Below are 19,305 nucleotides of genomic sequence, written 5' to 3'. Positions count from 1 at the left end.
TTTTGCTACTCGAAGAATTATAACTTATTTACAAACAATATTAAGGAGAGTCCTATGTACCTAAGGCCATTATATTATTAGGACCTACACGCTTTAATTGAATACTATTTAGTTTCGAGTTTCATTACTGTGTTAGATAAGTGGCAATATTAATTGCTACTTTGCCAACCATTTTGAAATTTTCTTGGAGAACATAACAGTTAGGGTTGATTTTTACATTGATTTTTGTTAGAAGACTTATTTCGAAAATACGAAATTTAGTTATGAATATTCTAACCGGTGTACTGTTTGGGTGAAACTGTCTAAATACGTAGACAATGCCCTCAATCCATATCTTCTCGTTGCCTTGTTAACGAGGCGGTAGAAAAACAAATTGTAGAATCCTGACAGATGCTCAAGGAATTGAAGAACAATAAGCTATTAAAATATACAAAAGAAAAAGAAAATTGCTGGGGAAAAATCCTGTACTTCAGACTGAAGCATCAGAAGACTTATCGAATTCTTCTAATTCCAGAGACGATGCAAGTTCTAGAATAGTTGTTATATATGATGCTATTAAAAAAAAGAATTTTTGTAAAACAAGATCACAGGCAGAGAAACCGTACATTTTTATTTGGAAAAATTACAAATATTAAAAAGGTACAATATATTGTTAAATATTTAAAAGCATTGCGAATTGAAAAATTTTCTGTAAGATGAAAAGGTTTTTTATGAATTGTGTTGAAATCGCTCAAAAAATCGATTGGTACCTTAAAGCGACAATGTATACAGTTGGCAGTATTAGAATTAATTTTTCTAGTTAAAATATTAAATAACATATGAAAATGCTTGCATTTTACTAATAATTTTGCATATTGTAATTTAATCAGTTATTATATGATGAATAAATTTATTACTTGATATCGTCAGTTTTATAAAATTCATATGAATATATTAGTTTTTTATTCATTGCCGAGTAAAACCTAACTTTCAGAGAGTGGTCTTAGATAAAATGAGATCTTATATATAGGTTCATTTATAGATTTATTCTATTAGATAGAATCTATTATTTTAAGTATTAGTATTCATTCCAATAGGAATTAATCAAAAATTACAGAAACCATACAACCCTAATCCTCTAAGGTTTTTAATTGCTAAAAATTAATTATAGCTGTGAAAAAAATATTTTAATTATTTGCATATTCCTCTTAGAGAAAAAAAAACTGATTATAAAAATCGCATACTCTAAATATATAATATTATACTTTTATATTGCGCCAAATTAAAGTAATTCATCTACAATTTTATTTAATTTTAAAAACACATAATTTAGTCACTACAGTTGTAACAGTTTAGGCCCATTCTGGTTGATAACTTTAATAACCTGTGTATTTTTCAAGAAATAAATATCAAATAACGGTTTCTCTTTACTTTAAAAATCAACTTCAGCTGACAGTGCTTGAAGTCAACAGCCCTACTAAATATCAAAAGTATATTTATTTATAAGGAATCAATATGTCTATTTTAATATCAATAAATGATCTTTTTATTTATAAAATTCTATATTTAAAACAAATTTATTCAATTTGATGGAGCGTTTCTTTCTAAAATACATAAAAGCAAGATGAAGTTTTACAAATGAGGTGTTCCTTTGTTTGATTTTACATAGCTTGAATTGTCTTTAAATATTTGAAGGTCGTTAAAAATGCATTTTTTTGCATGCAAAAATTAAATTAGAATTAGACGCTGAAAAATTGACTTTTAATATTTTCTTTCAGTGCCTACTAACAGTCTGGTGATAAAAGATAAGGATAATAAAACCTTATCTGGTACCATAGGTCCTTATAAGGAAGGTTCCTCACTCTCTCTGGTTTGCGAATCACAAGGAGGTAAGAGATTTCTTGAATTAAATTTGTTACCAAAATTTAAATGATGATACTACAAAATTGATGAATTTTTTAAATTATGATTTCTAAGCACAACATATATATATATATATATATATATATATATATATATATATATATATACAAAAGTATTAGAATCAAGTTAATAGGAAAAACAAAAATCAAATAAAAATTAAACCAAAAAAATTATTAAAAAAATATTAAAAAAAGAATCCGGCCTGAAGACTTTTTCAAGGGTCACCCTCAGGCAGGGATTCAAATAAAGGGATTTTTTCTGTGAGGACATACAGACTTTGTCTAATAATGATTCCTCGTGACCCGAAAATCCCCTGAAATTATGCTCAAGAGATATACCATTTTAACAGAAAGGAAATACAAAATAACAAATTAGAAAAAAAGAACCACAACAAAGTAAAAATACAATAAAAACAATAACAAAAAAACAAAAACAGCATTAAAATTAAAATTAAAATTAAAAACGAAAAAGCCAGAATACAAACCATCCAACAGTCAAGGAAGCTTTAAACAATCGATTGTGATTTCGTGTTTTTAAAAAAGTTAACGGTAAATTATGTAAACAGATGTAGGCACCCAGCGCCATCTATTGAGTGAACCAATATGCAAGTAAAGTTCTATTTTTATTTAAGCCAAAAGATTAATCCCAAACCATACCTTGTTTAATTAAAAAATTGACATTACAGTAATTTCTAGGAAAATCATTTTTAATTAAATTTTTAAGGAGAATATTTGATGCTTCAATATAAGAATTTTTATTATTGCAAACCCTTTTGATCCTGTTAACTTGTGAGAAAATTAGATTTTTGAAAATTTTAGAGTTTAGATTGGAATGGTAGTTACATAGTTTTGTTATTTTAAAGTTGAAATCATCCCTTTTATCGTATATATCAACTATTGTTTTATCATTAGCAATTTCGATTTTTAAATCCAGAAAGGTAGCCTCAAGTTGATTTTTATTTGTATCTTTTAGAATTAAATCTTTTGGATAGCAATTAGTAATAATATTAGTATTGTCGAATTTAATCAAAAGTAGGTCATCAATATATCTCCACCCGTTTATAAAATTATATTTAATTATTTTTTTCTCATAGTAATGCAGGAAAATATTAGCTAAAGCACTTGAGAAAGCTGTCCCCATTGGAATGCCCTTGACTTGTTTATAAAAATTTATTAATAGTTGAGCATAATTTCAGGGGATTTTCGGGTCACGAGGAATCATTATTAGACAAAGTCTGTATGTCCTCACAGAAAAAATCCCTTTATTTGAATCCCTGCCTGAGGGTGACCCTTGAGAAAGTCTTCAGGCCGGATTCTTTTTATAATAATTTTTTTGGTTTAATTTTTATTTGATTTTTGTTTTTCCTATTAACTTGATTCTAATACTTTTGTATCAATTCATCTGTGTTTTAGAAGTAGCTGCAATTGCGCTCTCTAAATACTATGAAGTTCCTTTTTGGTTTTAGTTTAAATAGGTAATAAATTTTAGTTGCGATTGCGAAACTGTTTTGTTTCGTTTTCATTTTAGTTTCGTTTTCAAACTTTTTCTTACTTTAGATTGGTTATATATATATATATATATATATATATATATATATATATATATATATATATATATATATATATATATATATTGCTGATTTCAATTGCATAAGCAAATATATAGTCTAAAGACTAAAAATTGAATCCATTAATAATGACGCAATTTTTCGATTATTTATTGGAAGCTCTGGACGATAGAATGCAGACATATGGGTTTTAAGTGTCTGACGGAAATCTAAAAGTGGTTTTTATAAATCTGATATGGTATCTTTGATCCTCTTTAAACTTGTTCAATCTCGCATCAACTTCATTAATTTTAGGAAAAGAAATGAACATATATGCTATATATATCCCATATATACATATATATTATATCTATTTGTCTTACATAAAGGATATACCTATATATATATATATATATATACTGTATATTGTGTACATTTGTTAGTATACATTAGATTCCTGTCAATCAGAATATTTGAGACTTTTATATGCAAATATAAAATATATGAATAATAGGACTTTTTTTTTAAAACATCAGCCATTGATGTTTTGAATTATGTTTCGTCCCCTATCTTTGTAACTTCATATTTTGCTAAAAATATTCAAAATTATCATCTTTAGATTCCTACATCAGTAATTATTATTAACAAACATTGTTTTTTCATTTATAAAACCAATATATGTATATACAATATATATATATATATATATATATATATATATATATATATATATATATATATATATATATATATATATATATATATATATATATTTGCGTGTGTGTGTGATTTAAACTGCAATAGGTAATTATTTGTGGGTTAAAATTTACTATTATTGGATTGGAATAAAAATTATTTTCATGAAAGAACATTATTGAGTTTCTAGATAAAAAAAATCCTAATTTTAATGTAATCTTAACTTTTTCTCAAGAGATAAATACAAAACAAAAAAAAATTGAAGTCAACTCGTAGCTATTATGTCTACAAACTCAAAAAATGCATGGCATAATCGGCAATCTTGCATATAACCCGTATAGGGAAAAAAATGATGAGATTTATGAAAGTTTTGTTTTTTTTTTTTTTTTTAAACACAACTGAATTTAAAGAAAAATAGCGCATAAGAAAACATTGCTCAAAACAGAAGAAAAAAAAAACATTTCTTTTTCCTCAAAAATGTCTTAAATAAAGCATGCGATTTTAAATATGTTAAGACTTTTCCGTAGATGCTGTTGTCATTGTCCTTTACCATACCAGATTCAAATTTGCTCCATATAAAATGATTTGCTCCATATAAAATGATTTGCTTCATATAAAACGATTTGCTCCATATAAAACGATGAAAGATTGGAAAGGTAAAATTCTGTCGATGATGCAATAAATGACATACTTTTATCTCTTGCATTTTTGTTTTAAATGTTATAACCTGGTCTATGATGCAATATATCACTTATTTTCTATCTCTTATATTTTTGTTTTAAATATTACAAATATCAAATGTCTGAATATTTTATGAATTTATGTTTCATTTTTCCTATGTTTGTAAAATATTATACATTATTTAAATGCAAAATAAAATTTCGTATACGATTTATACACAGTTGAATATAAAAGATTTGTATTAAAACTATTTTCCATTTTCATATGGCAACCATTTATTATTGATTTATGAGCACATTAAAAAATTGAAAGATTATAAAAAAGATATCATTTATCATAAGGGAAATATATAGTATAAATTTTAACACAGATGGCAATGTTTAAGCAAATGGGTATTTTGTAATATCTATGCATTAAATGTCTGAAGCAATACTCTTTTAAATACAAAAAAATTGAGACTTTTTACAAAACTTTGGGAAGAATGCAGCTCGCGTAACATTCATAGCGGTGAATAAACAAAATTATATATAACAGAAAACAAAAGAAGATAACCATGCAAAAGAAAAGTATTTCTTAATATTTAATAGATAAAAAAATTGTTTTGATTTTATTTGATAATTAACAAATTAAATTATAATTATTTGATAATATTCACTTGAAAGTAAAATTTATTTCTATCTCAATCTAGAGATATGGAAGAGAAACTGGAAGAAATTGCATCATGAAAAATAACTCACTTTATTAATATTTATAAATTTCATATACAGCTTATGATAAATCGTTTAGATGCAAATGATTGAGGGTGAAGGATTTCAATTTCTCACTAGAATTTAATTAAGAATTCATTGAGACTCCACTCTTAATTAATCTTTGGCTTAAATTTTTATTAATTATCCGGCGCTTTCAACTCCCAACTTTCATAGACGGGTTGCTTTTTAAATGCTTCATATTATTGCTGAAATTCACTTCATTAATAACACACTTATGAATATTTACACTAATTTAGTTGTTTATATTACTCGACAGAATTGTGATAAAAAAATATTTGGGAATCCGAAGTAACTTTTAGAATCTCGAAAAGTCTAAAAAAACTCCGAGAATAAGAAAAAAAAAGTTGGGAACCTGAAAAGTAAGATGAAAAGAAATGTTGATTTAATCATTGTAACTATTTGCAGTTTTTTATGAATTATAAATTTTGTTCAAAGTTTCTGAGAATATACTTTTAATGTACTAAAAAACAGATTTTTAAAAATTTTATTTATTTTTTTTTTAAGTTCTTTTGATTTTATAATGCATAGTTTCTTGGTTTCTTTTTTCAATACAATTGTTTACATAGATGCTTAATAGACTCAAAAATTATTTAGTTAATTGTTTATTGATAATTAACTTCTGAAAATATCAAAATAATGTACCGTTTAAGAGAATATACACATGCACATTATTTCTAGGGGATCAGAAGTATTGTAAATAGTCAAGAAACAAACTTCTTAAACGAACGTTTTTTTTTTTTTTTCATTAAATTTATTTTTGCGTAACATTTAAAATGAACGAGAAGATCCATTTGAAATAATAGAGCCAAAACAACAAAGCCTCTGTAAGAATTCAAGTTGATAGCATGCAGAATTATACCGTATCTCATTACACTTTGTAATTATATATTTAAGCAGGAGTCTGTCGTATTTAAAAGTAAATAAAGGATTTCATAAAAAGTTTATTTGAATTACAGACTGTAAATTTTCAGGATAACAAAATTTATTTGTAATATAAAATAAATTGTTCAAGTCTGTGGAGAAATGTGTAATCAAGTTAATATTCAATCCATTATTGTTTTTTAAAGTACTGTTTACTTCAGTAACCCTTGTCTTCCAACATTACCTGCCATTGAATGAGTTCTTAATTTAGAATTTGAATAATATATTCAAGTGCATTGGACGGTTTTAAGCAAAATCAGAATAGATCTTCCGAAACGTTGAATATTTACAGATCTTGTTCAACGATGGCAAATTACAGTATATCTGTATTCCCTTGGAGGAATGGGAAGGATGATGTGACATTAGAGAGATAAAGTTATTCACATTTTTATTTGAAAGCAAGTTATACTCAAGCTAGTTTTCAAACAGTCGAATCCCCACTTTGCACAAAATACACTGAATTATGACATTTACTTTTAATGAATTATTTGAATTTGGCATTTCTCCTATAAGTGTGTTTCCTATTAGTCGTCACACCTCCTCAACACAATTAATATAATTGTTAAATGTGAAATTAGTTGACAGGTGAATTGAATTACATGGACTTGTTGAATTCCCTCGTATATCACTTGACGTGATTAATCTTGACATTTATTTATCGAAACATATTAGTCTCTTGTAAAAGTATCAAAATTTTGCTGACGAATTCAAGATGTCATTGCTTCCAATAGCAATTCATGATGTGCGATTCCAATCTCAAGTGATGAACTAAACAGCGAATACGCAAGTATTTAAATTTATATATTTGACTAAAAGTAATCATTTTGAACAAGTGTTGTAAACCCTTCACTTATCACTTGTTTGGTCACAATATATTCATTTTATTTTCTTTATTGTGCCTAATTATTTTTGATAAAATGCTTTTAATGATCTATTGTGATATGATTATCATGAAAGATGTGGAATAGTCTATGAAGTTGCTCCATTGCTAATTAATTTGCTTTTTGATATTTTAGAAAATTTTGCAGACAGAAGCATGAAGCTTTGTGAGCTTACAGATTAGAGTGCATAAAGAAAGCAATCTCTTTATACTCAAAACTTTGATTCGACAGAAAGTTGCCACAAAGACACCATATTTAATAAACGAAATCTGTCAAATTGAAAAATATTTTGGATTCCAATATAGGGTCTAAATTCTTTTTGTCAAAAATAATTTTTAATTTTTTTTCCTAATGAAAGCATAAATAGAAAGCACATTTTTGTTTTCAAGCTAAAAAACGAAAAGTCAGGAATGTAATTAATAATAAAAACAGTAAATGTATTATGTAAAATGAAAGCAGTAAAATGTAAGTAGAGTGATAATGGTTTTAATTGTTTCCTATTTGTTTTTTTTTATTAACAAACTTCTTGTAATTACACAAATGAAAACTATTTCAATACTGAAATATCTCCACCAGAACCATCTTATTTTTTCATTTTATGAAAATAAAATTGTTTTAAAATATATAAAATTAAAATAACGTTACATTAAAATAAATTTACTATCAAATCACTACAAATATTATTCAATGATCAAACATATAATTTATTTATCCTTGCGAAAATAATCTTTACATTGATTCTTAAAATGTTGAAGTTGTTGATGTGGAGTGATATTCGTTTCAAACGTTGGAAAGTAATTTTTTAATCCAAAAATTTTGATCTCAGTATCCATCCAATTTTTTTTAATGCTAAATGTGCTTCGAAGAGTCTGTAGTCAATTTTACTTTTATTTCTAATGCTTCTGAGAGCAAAAGAATTTTTAACATCTTCATATCTATAATAATTTATTCAAGGATAAATTTTTGTATTTTTAGATAGTTATGAGGAATGGTTACGTTTCTGTTTATTGTGTCAATTAATTAGACCCATTAAGTTCTCTACCTTAAAATAAACTTATGGAAGTTCAAATACTCTCTATACTCATGAATTTATATATTAAGCTTTTTGTATCGTTTGTTTGCCAGACATTTAATAATTTTTCATGACTCAAATAACAGTACAAAAAGAAATTTTTTGGCTCTACGATAAAAGTTTTTCTTTGCTGAGTCGGTTGAAGAATAATCATAAGTTCTTATTCTGAATATTTGTGGCTTGGTGCCTTAAATAAACTGTTGTGGTGCATAAATAATTCTGGGATAATATTTCATTTAAACTATGAGGATACATAGTTTTTAATGATAAATTTATGTAGTTTCTTCAACTGTGGAATTAGATCAAGTCATCAATGAATCAACATAAAATTCATTTTGCTCCAGTTAACCATCTTAGAAGATATCTCTAGGATTTTTGCTAGCCAACTTTTGAGAAAATTCATCTATTAGTAGAATGATATATATTATTAGAATGATATATATTCTAATTTTTTTTGGTATGTTTTCATATCATCTATTGTATTATCAATTTTATTTCATTCAGTTAATAAGTTTTAATATTGAAGATACTATGTCTTTAGACAATTATGTGTTCTTTAACCAATGATATGAGATCTTGCTTAGCTGTCTTGCCCATTTAAGATTTCTTTACTTCTTTTCCTATCTTTTCAACAATCAAAATAGAGTTTCATGATTTCTGAGATGCAAATTAAATAAATTCTTTGACAAGATGTTTGACATTTCACAAAAGACGGTCACATGTTTAAGAAAATCAGGGTCAATTTTTCTAGTATCTGTCTTCAAAGTAGCCAAGAAATGATATTACTTATACTTGAATAGGGTTATTCGTACATAAAATTAATTTCTTACTTTTTGAAAAGCTGTATTGCAATATATACAATAAATAAAAAAATAATATTAACTTAAAGGAGTTGTAAATTTAAAATGAAAATCGTTCGTCAAAAAATTAAGTTTTTTTATGTTACCTCCAGGAGACTTAAATTTTATATGACAGGCGTAAGTTTTATTATTGAAAATTAAAGCCATAAAATGCATTATAAATCTTTCTATTTCAAAATGTCATCGTTATTATGAAAGTTTAATGTATAATTATGACATAATTTCATTACAAATGATTCATGTCTTAAATGTTTTTAATAACATTCTTTTTATTTTTTAATCTTATTTAGTTTCATTTTTTTACACAAAAAAAAAAGGCTTAATGGCATTAAAAAAATATGAGAGGAATAGTGAGCCCTTTTTGATTTTAATATTTAGTTTTAAATAGTTTTATTTTTTTTATAGTTTTATTTAAACAAGAAGTCTGTTAACGAAAAAAAGTAGACAAGAAGCGAAACAAAGCGTCCATTTCGTTTTATTATTTTTTTTTATATTGTAATAAATATTTTTAACCTCACAATTTTATACTTGAAAATAAAAGTTTACTTTCCATTAATGATTTTTAAAATTAAATATATACATTTCGGACAAAAAGATTCACATTTTACTCCTGTTTTAGGAATATTTTTCATTCCAACTAGAATATTTTGAGTAAATATGTGGCCATAATGACTTTTATTGAATACAGATTTTGAATTAAAAAAAGTTTGTAGTGGTACACTCTGTTTTATATTGATTTTACTACATACTCTAATTTGGAATTTTTATAGATTCCAATAAACCTTCTGTGAAATTGTGCTGATTTAAAGTTACTTAATTTCAGGTTATACGTTTAAAAATTATATGATTCTAATAATGAAAAACTTCTTTGTAAAATTATAGAAATTGATGATATTTCTATTATGTAATATTTAAAAAGTAGTCAGGTACTTTTCAATGAATTTCTTTTGCAAAACCATTCATTCTAATATAAATATTTAATTCCGAACTTATTCTGCTTTACAAAGCAAAACGCTTTAATAAAAATTATTGATGGAAGCCAATTATTAGCATAAGATATGGCAATTTTTTATTATAGCTCTTTGTAATTATTACATAAAAATAAAATTTATATATCAAAAATGAAAGTTTGGCAAATCATAACAACAGAAATACTTTAATGGAATGAATATAATTTTAAATAGAAGTCATTTTATACGTAAGAAAATAATACATTTACACCTAATATTCCATTAACGGAAGGAAAACAAAATGTTATAACATTTAAAGTTAAATGTGGCCACTAATTCTAATAAATAAACCAAAAACATTTTAGGATGTACCCTTTTGTACTGAGAGTTAAAAGCCCTATATTTCAAAACTGCGCGCAATTTGTAGCCATAAATAGGTGGATATCTTTTAAATCGCCACATTCAGCCAACATGCAACAGAGCCTCTTAATATCGTCATCGACAACGGTATATTTATAGCAACATTAAATGATGTAACGACAGCGGAATTGCGTTGCTGTCCCATATTGTATGAATTGCAATGATTGAAGCATTTATTGGCAATTTTCTGGAGTCATCCAGGAAGATTTCGCCAATCTAATCGACAACTCTTTTAATTTGGCATCGCTTGGAATTCTCCAAAAGCATCTGTAGTTTGGGTTTCTATGGCAAGATGTACCTTAAAACTTCCAGATAGTGGCACCGACGCGGGCGTTTTGAATTAATATCTCTCCTCATAAGCAATCTCCCCTTCCACCAACTTATAACAGACATAACTAATCATGTTAAATATTCCGGATCGCTGCTGCCCCCCCCCTTTTCCTTCCATCTCTTTTAGCAAATGACTGAGCATAAATTACCCCTAAGCCTTTCAGATTATGCCCCCCAAGAATCAATAAGACTGTGCCTCGCAAAAGATTAATTTATTTGCAAGATGGTGGAGAGGGTTGCCCGTGTCACTCCGAGTTTCCGTGAAGAGAAATACGCTGGACCAAAGTGATAAGGATTTAAAAGGAGGAAAGCTTTGTCTTGCTTTTGAGTCCAGAGGACAATGTGGGTTAATACTTTTGAAATGCAAAGGCAACGAGTTTCTGACAATGGAAGGGCTTTGAAATGCAATTATAAGAGATTGTTTCCTTTCGAGATCTGATTAATTAAACTTTGAATGCATTTCAAAGTAGCTTCGGAGAGTCTGCTGCGATACTTTAACGATTTCGTGAATACTGCGAATTTCTTATTATTAAACCAGGCTGTGTCAAAATTTAACATCTTCACTATTTAAAGGTAATGTAGTCTTCGCGGTATTCAGTCAAGTGATTAGTTTGAGAGGGCTGTCGGTATTTAAATGGATCGAGCAAATATTTTATTTCACTAAGAAATGAATTTAAATCTTAATCAGAAATAATGCCCTAAAAGTTAATATCATCTAAAAGTGGTGCATATAAATTATTTTGTTTATAATGTGGATTCATGTACCTCAAAGTAATCAACCCATTATTTATATTCTTTATTAATATTTGAAAGTATTGAATTTTGAGTATCACGAAAGATATAAATATAATTGAGACATCGTTTTGAATTCTTGCTATTTGAATTTATAATTCTTTTCTCCTTACTTAATATAGAACATTGGATTTCATTAGCATAAGAGCCATATTCAGTTACTTCGCATGCTATTGCTTAAACAGAAATTATTCTTGATTTAGGTTTCTTTTATTTAGAATTTAAACGTTAAATATTAATTGCATACCTAATTAATTAATAACTAATAACTTAATAAGAAAATGATGATATTATTATTTTTATTACAAAATATATTCCATTGTTGCTAAAATGTATGCCGCCTTTGTTTTAAATGGGATTTTTATTTTGTTGAAAAATACGTAATACGAATTTAGCCATTTGTTGATAGTTTACATTTCGCATTTGTGTTTACAAAATTATAAGGAAATTGTAAAAGAATGTAGATATTAAGAAGAATTAAGATTATTCCTGCACTTCTGATTTATTACAAAATTAAATTAAAACGTCAATCTCTTGGTAAGGTGCTATTAATTATCAAATTGGAAAACAGGAATTTCTTTATTGCTTATAATAAATAGAGTTTTGCTTTCATTCTGCCAAAATATTCCCTTTCCAAACACATCACCTCCATAATGAAATCGTTAAAAGCACGGATTACTTGAAATTCAATACACAACTTTTTATGAGAATACATATATTAGACAATATTTTAAAAGAGGTAGAAAATAGCAAAATAAGCTGTTCTGATTTTTGGTACAGAGTGGTTAACCGAAAGTGATATTTTTATGCATTTATATAGGAGAAAATATTTTTAAAGCAATGAAATACTGGTTAAAAGAAATTTTTAAACTTCGGATGGATCTATTTTTATGGCTGATATTGAAACGAAATCCATCAACGTAAACTAATGCTTTATTCCGCGAATGCATGGATGGCTAGATTTTCTAAAACTCCGTTTACTGTCCAAGCTCTTGAGTAGCAACAGATAATATGGCGTTGAGATTTTTTCAGCTGTCAATGGAGTTATCGTAAGAATTATATTTCTATTTCGTCAGCTAAAGAAGAGTATCTAAAAATCAAAATTTCGCGATCATGGTGGAGGATTGACAGGTTTTTCCCAACATACACAACTGCTCAACAAATGGTATAGTTAATCGTGCGATCCATTGAGGATTAAACTCGATATTTCCTAAAACTCAGTGAAAAAATATTTTGATCCAGTTTAGTAACTTTAAGATTTTGAAACACATTTCTTGAGAACTTTGTGATTTACGTTATCTTATCTTATTCTAATACAATAAAATAATAAATACTTAATTAATATCGAATTAATAATCATATATTGAATTATCTTATAATATGATGCGGTATGAAATATTTATAATATACATGTGGATACTGGATGAAATTCAAATATTCATCCTCTTTAAGAAACTTGTCGTTTTTTTTTAAATAAAATTTATTTAATCCATTTCTAATAACATGAAACTCTATGTAATATCAAATAATTCGTGTAAATGCAAAAAATATCATTCAATAAAATGTACTGTCATAAATGATCTATGCTTTTCATATTGTGGATTTGAATTAGATTTACTTTGATGTATGATTCTTTAACTATTGCGTTTATAATTTTATTTCAAAAAATGTCTTTGTTTTGCATTGCAATTAAAAAAAATCCATAATATGCTCAAGGCTTTCCTCTATTTATAATGTTCTACGATTTTTTTTATGATTTATAATATAAATATACTATGCTCTAGCTTAATATTAGCTAATATACTAAATAATAATTGTAATAAATAATTCCAATAATTAATATACTCCAGATTAATTAAATTCCATTTGTAAATAATTATGCCTTTTAATTTTCAAATTATTTTTGGAAATGTTGAATTATTTCTTATATAGTTATTCCAGTTAATTCTATTGTTAGGAATTATTTTCCAATATATTTTTTAACACAGTTTACACATGTAAAATTCTTACTAGGCAAATATTTGTGCTGATGGAATAAAATTAAGAAAAGCAACATCTTATAGTATTTTCAATCTCAGCGAATCTATTATCAAAATTTAAGAAAGTGTTTTTCAAACATTTTTTTACGTAATGGAATTCTTCAAATAATTTAGAGTCAGATTTCACTTGAAACTAATACTTTGAATGTTGTTGACAACAACAACGTGAGGTAAAATATTCATCACATATCATTTAGTATTGAATTAACTTTCATTAGATAGTGATTTAATAGGAAAATAATCTAACTCCGGTAAAAAATTCTGAGAGGTCTAGATAAAATAAATATATTTATTTTTTTAAGAGCAGATAAAATGCTAAACATAAGATTGTATAAAAAATAATGCAAATTTCACTGAGATTTTCTAAACATTCCATTTCTTTTTAAAGGTTTGTTTTGGTAAAATATAAAGTCTAGATAATCCTTTCTAAACATAATTTGTTTCTGTTTTTCAATGATTATGTGTCCCAAATCGAATGTTGCATTGCGAATTCTAAATGTATTGATTGTGTGTGTGTGTTTTGAATTGTATTTGAAATACTTTTAGGAAAATAATTTTTACGCAAATTATTAATTCTTTATACATTGCAATTTTTATCCAAAGCATTTTTTCCGTCTCAGTCTCATTTAACTTGTTGTTTGAGGAAGAATTTAAATAATCTTCGTTATTCAAAACTTCACTCTGTGTTTATTTACTTATATTTATCTAATTAAAATACGATATAGTAATAAAATGGAAACACAATATGTTACTCTTATAATAATTATTTAATTTCTGGTATTGTAGAGGGTGTCACTGCTTAGTAATATCTAGTTATTCCGTGCTAATTTATAAACATTATTTCGTATTCATATTTTATTTAATAACAAATTAACTCTAGTGTAATGTGCACTTTTGCTCAAAAAATTGTTTTATCAATTCTAACGGATTTCTTATGCCATATTCATATGTAATTTAAATTACCAATACACTATCCCGAAAAGCTATTTTACAAGATTTAGAAGATAAGAAAATAACAAATATGTATTATTATTCATTAAATAAAGACTTTTTTTGAAGTGAATGTCGATTGCCATTAGATTCTTAATATCGTCGTTTTAATATGGTTTAACCGATAAAATGTTACAAATTTCGAATTTAGATCTTTAATTTTGTTAAAGATGAAATGAATATCAATCTTCAAAATAGACAATTCATGATAAATATACAAGATTTATGCCTTTAGAGGAAATTTTCTAAAATGGAAAACTGTTCAAAATTTTAGATGGCGTTGTATGATTGAAATTTGATACTTTCTTAATTATTACGAAAAATATTTGATTCATTTTTAATTAAATATTATAGGCAAAAATACTTTTTAGGCACCCTGTAATTAATTTGTAGATTTTCTTTCCAAATTGAAATTTTAATATTCACTTATAATTTGACAAAGTATTGATTATCCTAGAAAAAATTATTTGCTATTAATTTATTAGATTTTGAAATATTATGACAGTAAAATATTTATTTTTTATCATTATTATCACTTTTAGCATTATTACCAATATTAAATTAATAGCTTTTATCACAAACTAGTCGGTGACCAACTTATATTCTAGGAATATTGATTTTATTAACACTGACAAACTTAAGACTAGTTACTGGAACTGCAAAATTAAGATCAGTTAAATGTTATATGAATTAAAATCTGTTGATAAAAATAATTGAAGATTATGATTTACTTGCGTCTTGAGCGATCAGCTTGTTCGTCCCAGAATATTATCTTTTTTAGAGATAACAATTATTATAGAATACATTTACTAAAAATTTCCCATTTGCAATTTATAAAAATGGAAAAAGGAGTTCATGCAAAATTAAAATGTATATGAAAATGAATTATTTATCTGAACATGCTTTCTAATTAAAATATTTATTTAGTTACATGAAACCTAAACTCCTGTGCAAAATCGATAGAAAAGAAAAGTTGCAAAAATATCTAATGTTAGTATATACAAGAGAGAACTTACCTATCCTTAGATCTTTTGATGGCGAGATTCTGTAATAAGTTGTTCAACTTGTTAATTTAATTTTTTAATGCTTGCAACAAATGGCAGAAGTAATAATGTTCAACGTTGGATACTTGCTATTCTAAATGCTCCACCAAACATATTAATTAAATTCTCTGGTTTACAACCTTAATTTTTTTTTGTTGTTGTTGCATTGCCCATATAGGAAAATTAGTTATATTTCCTATGAATGAATATCCATGTATTAGTCGTCATTTTAGATTTCCTTATGAAAAGAACTGAATTTGAAAATTTTTAGGTTGACATTCAGACTAACAGTATTTTAGTAACATTGTTCATATGTATTTTTTTGCTGTGACTTATGGCACTTCAAAGCTCTCTGACAGTTATCTGTCAGCGATTTAAGCTGAATGATCGTCTCTTGTTTTTTCAGTAACGCCAACTAGGGCCAAGAGTACGACTTAGCTATTCATACGTCACAACCCTTTTAAAGGGATGGACTTCATTCATGCCTTTCATTCGCAGATCGTAATTTAGACCTGAATCAGCGAACGGTCACCTCTGAATCATTACCCCAAGATGTATTATGCTCGACATAGAGGACTTTGTGACCACGACATATTTATACATGCACCAGCCACTACACACACGGAGAATCTTCGACAGGTGGGGTTTGAACTCGTAACCCAAGATATGCGAATCCAACGCCCTACCGACCAGGCTTTTCTGGCCACTCGCCATTTTTATTTATATATTTGCATGTTATAATGTATTACTTCACAAATTTGATATTTAATGAAAATTTCGATTCCCTGGCAGTGATTAATTAATTAATTAATTGAATTCAAGTTGCCCATAAAAACATTTCCCGCTGTACGCTTACTTGATATGCCTCAAAAATTAATTATCATACAAATATTTTATTTATAGACACAATAAAATAAATCAACTACAATTGATGCTTACAGATGATTAAAAGATCTAAATATATAGAAGTAAAGAATATCAACACATAGACGTAAACAAACTGCAAAAATTTCACATCATTTCGGAATTCTGAAGTTAAATTGTAACGGTAATTAAGTTAAAAAATTAGAAAGCAGTAAAAATTTTAAATTATGGCCTTCAGAATCAGTAGAAGCACATACAATTAAATACTTTGCTAAAAAAAGAAATATATATCACATTATTCGGTATTAATAATGATAAAATCATCCGCTAGAAAAATTATAATTGGAATCACGGATACTAGGAATTTGAAAGATGACCTTCATTCTATACTTTGAATGCAATGTTATATAAGTCCATTTAAAAAAGTATTACTTTGAAACCAAATGGAAATATGTAGCAAAATGCATTTTAGTCTAAACCAATGGTCTATAAATACAATGATGTAAATTTTTATTCAAAACACTCAAGTTAAGAAACGTGGTATAAAATCCTTTATGAATGAGATATCATTAAAAATTAAAGGGCTGAAGTATAAGACACAATTAAATATATGCATATAAAATGATAAAGAAACCTAAATTATTTTTAAAACATTCTTTAAAAAGCAAATAATTTTATATCTGTACAAAATAATACTTATTCCATAAAATTAAAGCGGAATAAAGAAATGATCTCTGTACTGATGTTAGACAACAGTTTTTTAATAATTATCTAAATGATGGTAAGAGTACGCAGTTTAATAATAGCATTGAATAAACATATAGTCTACAATATTTCAGTAGAATAAAAACTATATTATTCATGCATAAGGCTAATTTTGCAAAATATATTTATAATAGAAAAATAATTGTGTAATAAAGTAATTGGAATCATTGAATCTCTATTATTTTTAATTATAGTATAAAAATATTTATGCTTTAGCATAAAAATATATCATTATATAACATTTGCGGAAGATAAGGGAGAAAAACCGAAATTCAATCTTGCTTAGTTGGCAATTGATTAAAGTTTCACTTAATTTTTTAGACTTGAAAAAAAAATCCTTTTTTTTCTTTTTTCTTTTTTTTATTTGTTTAAAGCATCAATATTATACAAAAAAAAAGTGGCACCGCCTCAATTCATGTGATTAAAAAAATATTTTTATAGTATGTTGTAAAAATAATTTGTATGAGATAATATTTCCAATAATTATTTATGAATAAGTCAAAATTTTGCTTATCTTATCCTTAAATTACATGGATATTGTTATATTCCTAATGTCAAGGTTTCATTAATTTTTTAAAGAATATTATGGATTAGAGGAATAAATATTTTAAATCATATTTTGACAGAATTTTTTTTCAAAAGCAACAAGTTAGAATATTCATCAAAATATGATAACAATTGGCTAATATCCAAAGTCAAGATGGCATCAAATAAAGACAAAAAGTGCAGATTATTTTTGTTTTTCAGATTCAGGTGTCGTTCTCGTTCCTGGTCTTCGCTGTTCCAAAGTACGAGGACAGTCTAAAAATAGTCCTAGTGTTGCTTTAAAACGGGATGTTTAAACTTAATTTAAGTAAAGAACTAAATTTTAAAAAAAAATAAAGATTTAAATTAAGTAAAATTTCCCTAAAAATGTATCAAAAACAATAAGGCTTTCAGAATCAAAAAATGACGAACCATTTATGTTAAAGAAATTTCCCTATTTCCTAAAATAAAGCAATATAGCGTCATATAAATAATCTAATAGTTATGAATTTATTCAGTTTAGAATCTTAAAAATTCTTTCATCCAATGCTTATGTTTATTGCTGAGTGGGCTAAAATTAAATTTGATGATTCTTCGGTAAAAGAAATCCAAATCTCGATTTAGAAAGGACGAAATCATTCTTGATAAGATTTTGAAACTAAAAGTTTATCGAATTGAGTAGTTGAAAAAAAAAATTATTCATAGCCCAAGGTTATCAACAATTTCATTATGGATGCACAATCAATAAGTTAAAATAGATAAAGAAAGAACTGTTTCAGCATTAACTTCAAAAAATGTCATTTTGTGTCTTCGTTTGCATTTATTCTGTATCCTCCATCTGGTTCACGGCTTCTGTATCCTCCAGCTATCCACAGGTTTTGAAAAATGGAATTAAATATTTATCTTCCCAAAAAACCATTGGTACAAAGTCACAATTTAATAATATCGTAATTAATTTGACATTTATTGAGACTCGTAATCAAACACCATAATAACAAAATTATATTATAAGTATTATTATTAATGTTTGTAACATAAGATTTTAAGATTTCTTACGCTATAAAATATCCGAAATCTAGAACACTTGCAACTGTATAATTTATTTAATTATATTAATTAGAAATTACAGATTAGAAAAAATGTAATAAATTATAAAATCATTAATTTTTCTTAGAAAATCATATTAAAAAATATTTTTAAAAGATTGTAAGATGACAAATGCTACATACATTAAATTACAAAACAGATACCTTTACTG

At 26.1% G+C, this 19,305-nt stretch overlaps 1 protein-coding gene across 1 annotated transcript in view; it reads left to right on the top strand.

The window, feature by feature from the left end:
• Positions 1–19,305, top strand: part of LOC129989399 (nephrin-like) — a 590,283-nt gene that overhangs the window by 421,387 nt on the left and 149,591 nt on the right. Inside the window, exon 5 of the mRNA XM_056097917.1 lies at positions 1,758–1,868. Coding sequence (XP_055953892.1) covers positions 1,758–1,868 — 111 coding nt within the window. The remainder of the gene's footprint in view (positions 1–1,757; positions 1,869–19,305) is intronic.

Source organism: Argiope bruennichi, chromosome 2, assembly GCF_947563725.1.
Source record: "Argiope bruennichi chromosome 2, qqArgBrue1.1, whole genome shotgun sequence".
Classification (NCBI taxonomy): Eukaryota; Metazoa; Arthropoda; class Arachnida; order Araneae; family Araneidae; genus Argiope; species Argiope bruennichi.
The sequence above is the reverse complement of the archived record's forward strand: the minus strand, read 5'-3'. Positions and strand labels throughout refer to the sequence as shown.